The 8,885-nt window shown below is 40.5% G+C and overlaps 1 protein-coding gene and 1 long non-coding RNA gene across 3 annotated transcripts in view; both read left to right on the top strand.

The window, feature by feature from the left end:
* The window catches only part of LOC106722298, a 37,301-nt gene extending 31,717 nt beyond the window's left edge, over nt 1–5,584 (top strand). Inside the window, exon 3 of one of the 2 annotated variants that reach the window (XR_003094502.1) lies at nt 1,087–5,584. This is a non-coding gene — a long non-coding RNA (uncharacterized LOC106722298). Of the gene's footprint in view, nt 1–1,083 lie in introns of both variants that reach the window. The other variant, XR_003094501.1, reaches the window with a different exon arrangement.
* LOC102384201 (kelch repeat and BTB domain-containing protein 11) overlaps nt 1–5,584 on the top strand; it is a 7,911-nt gene extending 2,327 nt beyond the window's left edge. Inside the window, 2 exon segments of the mRNA XM_025206344.1 lie at nt 1–1,297; nt 2,962–5,584. The exon segment at nt 1–1,297 is cut by the window's left edge and continues 1,478 nt beyond it. Of these exon segments, the coding sequence (XP_025062129.1) occupies nt 1–457 (457 nt within the window). The 3' untranslated portion in view covers nt 458–1,297; nt 2,962–5,584.
* Nucleotides 5,585–8,885: the final 3,301 nt, after the last annotated feature.

Below are 8,885 nucleotides of genomic sequence, written 5' to 3'. Positions count from 1 at the left end.
GCGGAGCGGGGGGGAGGAGTCCCCTACAAGCACCCCCCGCCGCCGCTCTGCTGACATGGTGGCCTTCAAGAACTTCATCTACCGCTTTGATGTGAGTGGCGGCCGTGGCGAGCAGGCTGGCAGCAGCAGTGGTGGTGTCGAGGTCTTCCGGTACAACACGGTGGCTAAACGCTGGAGCCAGTGCGCCTCCCTGCGGCCCAGTGGTAGCAACGCACTGCAGCCCTTCCGCTGTGCTGCACTGGGCCGCACCATCTACTGCATCAGCCGTGCCGGTGTCCTGCGCTTCAGCTTGGCGGCTGATGGTGAGGTGGAGTCAGACGGTGGCCTGAGGGGCAGCTTTGATGCAGAACTCCTCAAAGCACCCCAGGACAGCAAGGGCCTTCTGTTGCCCTTCGTACTGATGCTGCCAGATGGGGCAGACCGAGCCGGGGAGCAGGAGGGCACATCCACACCATGAAGCTGGCTGGAGCAGGGCTGGCATCAGGAGTGGGCTCTGGGCTGTGCTCAGTAGCATGGCACCGCTGTGTGGGGCCTCAAGAGGCATCTCCAGGGTGGCAGGACAAGGTGGTGCTGGGGTGGGCCCTTGGTAGAGCTACCCTTGGGGGAGTGCTGCCAGTGTATGAGCATGCACAAGGCAAGATGGGGCACCCCATCTCTCACTGATCTGGAGCCATCCCATTCTGCACCAGGTGCTGCGCATACCCAGCCATGCGCATTAAGGGAGAAGGCTGCTAAAAAAGGATCATCTTTGGATAACATTAATGCCAATTCTCAATCTTGGAAGAGAACTGCGTGGTTTTTTTTGTTTGTTTGTTTCCCTCCCCCCCCCCATAGATATGAATCCCTGATAGTAGAGGCTTATCACGATAGTGCCAATCTCCTTTGTATGCCCTGTTGCAAAGAGTGGCTGCTTCCTTTTGTTTTCTCTTCTCTCTTGGATGCGAACAGTGCTGGCAATATAGCTTGAATGAATTCTGTTTACCTTTGATGGTAAAGTAAACATTTTCCTGTGTTAGAAAAGTATAGGGAGAACATCTGAATCGCAGCCTTTCATTTTTATTTCTGTTTTTTTCTTTGGTGCAGTAGTTTCTTTAATGAAGACATGGCACGGTGTGGCCCCAGGAATTTCAACCACAATGAATGATTTAACAGAGACCAGACTTGGTCTTTAAGCAGCACAAATGTCTGCCACATGTTCCTATTTGGAAAAGAGGGGAGAAAAAGTCATGTTACCTTTTAAAAGATGACATATTATTGCAGAAGCAAAGTTCTGTGGCAGGATGAAGAGGCGATTTCTGTAAATAACGTTTTTTATCACAAGTTTTAAATTATAACAAATATGAAGTAAAGATGTTTAAGCCATGACAGGCTGTGTATGCCACTGTGTTCTGGAAAAATGTTTTGTAATTCACTTCTCTTTAATTAACTGTAAATCAAAGACAGTTAACCTAAACCAAATGCAAATCCCTTGAAATCAACTAAGAACATTTAAATCCTTCATCTTTATGTCCAGTATCCCATGGCAAGATACTCTTTAGCACAGTACAAGGCTATCATAGGAGAACAAGCTAAAAAAAGCATTTGCTACGAAGGCCAGCTATACTTCTACATTAGCATGATGTTAATATTCCCCCATCTTTTAATTGCCAGCTTGGTTTATTTATTTCAAGTTAATGATTGCTGTAATTACTAATATACTGGTCAATTACAGTACACGTCAATATCATATACCGTTGTTTGGATTTTGAACCCCATGGAATATTTTTTTTGTGGAGCAGAATCTTGAGAATGGAAAAATGTGATGGATTCTCTTTGCCTGTTGGAAGTTGGAACATGCGTTTTGTCATGTTATTCAGAACTAAAAATGTAGACCACCTGGGCAGACATGCTATGTTAAAACGGCACTAGCTGTTATTTTCTATATTTTCTATATAGCCATTCAGCACAGGGATAAGGCAAAACTTTGTAGCTTTACATTTAAGTCAATTTGAGAAACCATTTCCTAAAATAGACCAAGTGTTTTTACTATTGGTAATTCAGCCTGGAATTGTCACTTGATTATGGAAAGGAATAGTTTGAGTATTCATCTTCTAGAAGGGTACAGAAACTTTACATAAAGAACAGCAGGAGACGAGTTTTCTCATGTTTGAATAAAATGTCCTGCTTTAAGCAGAATACCGACAGTAACATTCTTTGGTAGTTCTAAAGCAAGGCAACTGATTCATCTATAGACAACTTCATCTTGACATAAAGAAAAAGAGTAGTTTACATTTTATAGGGTTGTGTTTTTATGTTTCTTTTTTCATTTTTTTCAGTTTTGTTCCCCCCCACCCCCCCATGGTTTTGCACAGTTAGTCTGATTAGACATTGTTTAGAAATTAGTGGTCCAAACAGAAAGCTTTCAGTGAAGCAGATCTATCTGCTCCAAGTAAATATATGGGAAGTCTTGCCCTGGGTAAGTACTCCAGGACTATGCTATATGCAGTGTAGCCTGGCTTGAGTACAGGTTGCTAGAGGGGGATTCAACACTGAAGTTAGAATTTTTTTTGTGTATTCACTCACATATTCGATACTTGACTTGCTGGTCAATTTCTCATTTGGAAAAATGTCATTTGGAGTTTTTGCTCTTAATTTAGTACCACTTTCTAAATAGTAGCAGAGTTGTGAATGTTAAAAAAATGATTTATGTGTATTGGGACTGTCTTTCATCTAACTAGCAATCAGAGCGAATATTTAACATGCTGTGTGCAAACACTTAAGCAATTAAGTGAAGTAAAAGCTGTCCGTAAGTGTTTGCTGAATTGGGGCTTTAACCAGTATAGGGATCAGATGCATGTACTGATAGATCCCTTTTAGCTTTGATAGTACAGTTCCTGACTTATTTCAGACCTTATTTAGTACAGTGCCTGTATGACAGTTCTAGTGAAGAAGCTAACTGGTTTTGTATTCTTTTTCTTTCAGGTTTAATGTGATAGCATTTCCTGAAAATGTCCTCACATTTGTGGGAAATCACTGTGACGTCCAGTCATAAAAATAATCCACAGGCTTTCCACAAAAGTTTGAAAATTACCTTTTCCCCCCTAATAAAAATGTTTGCTGATGTAGTGTACTAGAAAACAAACAGCATTTACAAAACCAGTAATTAATAAGAGTAAATCAAAAGTGCTGCAAAAATAATTTTAAGGCACTTTTTTTTTTTTGCCGTTACGTATGTTAGGAATGATCGCATTGGGCTGGAAACTGCTTTTACTATTTACTCAGTGTAAGTGAGAGCAGAATCTGGTCTTCATTAGTAGTAGTTGGGCAAGTAGAATTTCCTTTATACACTATTTGCATAATTGCAGCCAGATGATTGATTTCTCTGACATTTTCTAGCTGGTTTCCTATTCCATGGCCTCTGTCTCATACTCTGTAAGCCTAAGCATGCCTACTATGATTTCTCCCCTTCTTTCCCTAGTTGTATCTTGAGTGACAGATTGAACAAGTCAGCTAAAGTGATGATACACGCCTTTCTAGCAAACATTACCAGCAGATGTAAATCTACAAACCAGTTGCATTAAAAGGAACCTTTAATTGCTGTAATTCCATTTGTATGGATCTTGTTTATACCTTAAAACTAATTCAAAGGAATTATTAGCAAAAGAATAACTGTTTTCTCAATCAGTGTAAAAACCATGAAATAAAATGGCAATGCTGTGGACCAAGGCTGTCCAACTTCTGGAAAGCCAGAGGCTGCAGGCTCAGGGGCCACACACTGAATGAGTAGAGTGGGCACCCTGACCAGTGCACCCCTGATGTATGCATAGTGTGGGCAGTCTGGCTTCCACTTCTCTTGGCTGCTCACACTGCACTGGCTGCCCAGTGCCCCTCTGCCCTCACCACCACATGCATAATAGCATGGGCAGCCCCCACTCCCATGGTACCAGCAGCCTGACTCTCCCCTGCTGCATGCGCAGCACCTACTTAGTGTGGATAGCCATACTTCCTTTGTCACATGTGCAGCTCAGGTGCTCCAGCCTGTTTCTAGCTCCTGGGGCAGGACCAACTGGGGGGAGGAGGAGGAAGAGTGGCAGCCAGTAAAGAGACCATGGACTATATGCCAATGTTTTAGGGGCCTCTTGCGGCCCACACACCACCAGTTGGACAGCCCTGCTGTGGACCATACCTGTTTAATAATATTTATGCAGTAACAAATGTGAATTCCATGCAAAATGTAATCCCTTGTAAATAAATATCTGAGAATTTCAATTCCTAAAAAGAATAAGTTATTCACATACAAGGTGTACCTTTCCTATGCTGTTTGGTTAGCTATCAACATGGTTGCTTTCAGTACCTCTGCTTATCTATTGTTTAGGAGTAGCTTTTGCTTTTCTTGCTTTATGGCATCCATTTATGTTGCCTGCTCTACAGATGCATTATATTTTATAAGTGCAGAGCTTAAGGTTGGCTTGTTCTATGTCTAGTGACACCTAGCATTTTTTACTGGAATAAAAATCTGAAGTTTTAGAGAGCTATATTTTTCCTAGCTTGAGCCTTTTGCAGGGATTTTGGTACAGTTGTAAAAGTTAAAAAGGAGGAAGAAGAGGATAACTGGTATCTTTAGAGTAACTGTAGTAAGAGTTGCTTAATAAATCAGTGTTTAAATGATTTATCTTGCAATTGTTCTGTGGACCAAACCTGCATTGGATTGAATAGGATTTTTATGTGTATTTTGAGAAAACAGCAAGGGCTTAAATCATTCTTTAGAAAAAAGTACCACTTAAATAGGAAAGTTTGGCCAAATACTGCTTTCAGGCAATTCACTGTAAACATGGAATAGTTCCACTAATTTCCACTTCTACAGCTTAAACCATTATTTGGTATGCACACTCTCTAGGGATATTCTGCATTCATAACCTGTGCAGTCTCATTCTCTATTCATTTTGGCTCAAGAAATGGGAAGTGTTGGGATATATTTACTAATGGGAAGTGCTGGAATATACTTACTAGAATTAGTATGCTCTTTTGTATATTAGAAGCTCTCTTAGCTTCCCAAGTTACTACCATATGCCCTGTAGGAAGGAGAAAAGGTAATATCTCAATAGAAAAACAACAAACTACTATATATTTAACCAAAAACAAACTAAAATAATGGTAGATGGAAGGGGACTAAAAGTAGTATTTTTAGCCAGAAACAAAAACACCGCCAACCTTGTTAAAATGCTTTACTAAACATGGTCTTATGTGAAACTATGTTAGGAAAGTGTGTATATTTTCATAACGGAAGCACATCTCAAACAAATAGTGTTTTTCAATAAGCTAGTTTATTGCAGCAACCTGTGCTTTGCTTTTAAGTTTTAATGTTAGTGATGGATAAATACTAGGCAAATTTGTGAAAATTCAATGAAACCATGTTGATGCAGCCACTTATCTGTCACAAATTAATTGATGCAATGCTTCAGACACTGTGCACAATTCAGGTGAATTACATGTGTAACTGATATATTAAACAGTTTGTTTTTAAATCACAGGCAAAAAAATCACTGTAAAGCTTTTTATGTACTCCAATTTATGCTGTAGTGGAATAAATAAATATAAAAAAGAATATTCCCCCCTTAGGGCTTTGTGGGTAGTTGGTGTCCATTTTTTATCTGCCACACAATTGCTACATTCTTAATATGTACATTTTGATTACATTTCTAGGTTATTGAAGGGTTTTGTCCAATGACTACCTCATGTAAAATGCATAAGCAGTCCTGGGAGCAAGGACTGCAATCAGGAGTTCTCTTTTCTTCCAAGGGAATACCTTCATGACTAGGTCACAGTCATACTCACTGGCCCGGTATATTATGCACTCCTTCCTACACAATGGCACAACTTCCGAAGGAGGTGTGATGAGTGTAATTTCAGACACACCCTTCAAGACTGGGGGATAGGATGCTTTCACCAAAGGTCTAAGGAAGGGATCAAGCCCAGGTTTCACCATTTTCTAAACAAATGCTCTAACTACTAGTCTATCACAAAACATGGGTTTTGAGACCACCATCACCATCTTAATTGCTTAAAAAAAGCAGCTGCAACTGTATTTTGTGATGGTTCTGATCCTGTGATGTGTGGTAGGCATAACCTACTCAGAGGATGGGCCTATTCAGAGGATTTTGGTGCCATTCTGCCCACTTCCAGAATCCCAGTAGACTTCAGTGGGATGTAGGTGCCCAGCTGTAGTTTTTGGGCATGCTCAAAAGCCAAACTCAGTAATTAAGATAACCTTCAGGTCAAACAGGGAAGAATCTAATGGTTACTGAATGTGTGTTATGTTGTGCTTTGGTTTTTTGGTCTTGGATTTCAGCATGTCAAGTTTGACTATTTTGTTTGCCAGTGTTTTTCTGCATCTGGCCTAGAGTATGTTAATGCAATCCCCATTTCTCAGCTACCCCAATTTGCAGACTACACCAATTTAGACTTCCTTCCATTTACTTGACGGAACATTGCCAGTGAAGGTCAGTGTAAATCTGACTTCTTACCTTTCTTGCCATTGTGCCCTTCTGCAACCCCTTGTATGTCACCACTGAATTTGGATCCTCAAGTACAAGGGAATTTATTCTGATGTAACTCACTGAGTATCCAGAATAAAGGAGTGTAGCAAGAAAACCAACTAAGCAGATGATACAAAAATGGGTAGGATGTAATGATCCAGTTTGGATTTGCTCTTTTTTTTGTTTCATGGCATATCAATTCCTATGCCCCATTCTACTCTTATGTCCCAGCTGGTGCACCTAATCATGCCTTTGTTCTGACCATAAGCGCTGCCTCATGCTGGATTTGGCCTGCAGACTGGCCCTACGTCACTCTTCCAGTCCATGGATCCAGAAGGTTAAGCACCACTGGACTAGATCTTGGCAATTTCGGGGCTGCTATTAGAGGTATAAGGGCTCTAAGAAATAAGGTAATGAGCCTTAATGAGGTACAAAATGGTTACTGCAGGTTGCTCTTGTAATTAGTGGGCATGTCTATACATGCATCACAGTTTGGGCCTGCCAGCACTATGTCACTGTAGCAATGAGCTGTGTCTCCGTAGCTCATTGCTATGGTGATGTAGCATCTTATGTAGATGCACCCAATCAGTATTTCATACATTGAAGTGGGGTGAGTACATAGTCTTTTTTCAGTCTTTATATAAAGCAGTTGGAGTACAATGTATATTTTATACTGTCACAGTAAGAAATACATGTGCCAGGCAATCTTCAAGCATAGAATGTGACACCACTCCTGCCCTGAGGAGTTTATCAATTAAAAGAGACAAAGAAAGAAATGAACACCTTTGGGGTGTGAAAGGTAAAGAATAATTATTATTATAATATTTATTTGTTAGTGTGACTGTATTTGGATCTTGGGGAGCTTTGGATTTGCAGCTGAATACAAGGCTATAGTCTGGCCCAGCAAAGCTGCTAACCACAAGGTAGAATGATATATTAAAAGTAACATCGCAAGACACTCGGGCAAGCATTTCCCTAATAATGTGGTAGTGTGTTGGACATATGACTCATTGTGTAAAAGGAACAAGATGCAGCCCACCAGCTATCATTAGGAGATGAGCAGAAACAAGACCTTGGAGATGGTGAAGAAATCAGCAAGAAACCGCAAGTGACCGAAAGAAGCTGAGGTTTTAAGCATGCGCTCATAGCAGAAAGACATGTAAATAAGTGAAATGCATAGGTAATTCCATGCTAATGTACTAAACAGTAAACAGAGGCAGAGCTTGAGATAGGAGGGAATATGGGTGGAACAAAGGTGGAGTAAATGTTAATGAGTATGAACCAAGGCGTATAAATATGGAAAGAGCTAATGTTCGTAGCGGCTTCCTGGTTTGTCGGAGCTAGTCTGAAGCTGTCTCCATTTTGAATGAAGCTGTTGCTAGCAATGTGTACTAGTGTTTGCTCTCTGAGCAATTGGATCATCGTCTCCCTAGTCGTTGGGCGCCATGTGGAGTCGGGGTCTAACATTATCGTGTACCACTATTATGGTAGAAACTTAATACTGGATCAAGGTTGTTTTTTGTTTTGCAGTCTGTAAATGCTGAACAAAATGACAATCTACAATTGTGTGTTCAAATAAGTATTATAAATGTGGCAGAAGAGTTATTCCTGTGTCATTACTCCAGTACGATAGGGCAAATTAGCACATTTCTTATGGACATTAAACATATTGAAGGTTTGTACAGATCTCATCTCGTTGTGCTATAAGAAACAAATAGTATTTAATATTCTCAGTGATTGAGCAGAAAATTAAGTGTGGTGACTCAGCAGTGCCACCTACTTGCTAACTTGGAGAGACATTAAGGGCCCTGAAGGGGACTAAATTTAAGATTTTAGATCTGCAAGACAGCTGTGGTAACAAGACGTCTATGGAGAGGAAGGGGAAATCCTGTAATGTTCCCACAATCACTCCCTATCGCCACAAAGCTATGCTGACAGCTACAGTTCTAACTCCAATTCTCTGGCATTCTTAGAGGAATTTTGAAGACTATAGCTGTTTTTTTCCCTTGAAGGTTAGATTGTAATACTGTTTCTGCACAGTTCTTCAGATAGGTTGTACTGGAGGTGAAAGAACTCTGCCAACTCAGTGAAATCCTTCAACTTCCTGTTGGAATCCTGCAACATTCTTTTTTAGCAAGTGGAAGAAAATGTCTTTCCTGATTGTACAATTTGGTTCTGCAGAAAGGAATGCTAGTATAGCTTGCCCTTCAGCAGAAGGTTATATTAAAAATGGGAGCTGTTTATTATGCATACTAACAAAGCCATGCGTAAAACCAAATTGATTATAGGCAGATGCAAGACAATACTACCTAGAATTTTATCATTTCATTGGACTAACTTATGATTTTAGTATTAAAATGTGGTTAGTGA

This window comes from Alligator sinensis, unplaced genomic scaffold (genome assembly GCF_000455745.1).
Source record: "Alligator sinensis unplaced genomic scaffold, ASM45574v1 scaffold52_1, whole genome shotgun sequence".
Taxonomy (NCBI): Eukaryota; Metazoa; Chordata; order Crocodylia; family Alligatoridae; genus Alligator; species Alligator sinensis.
This window is presented reverse-complemented; position numbering and strand designations above follow the sequence as displayed.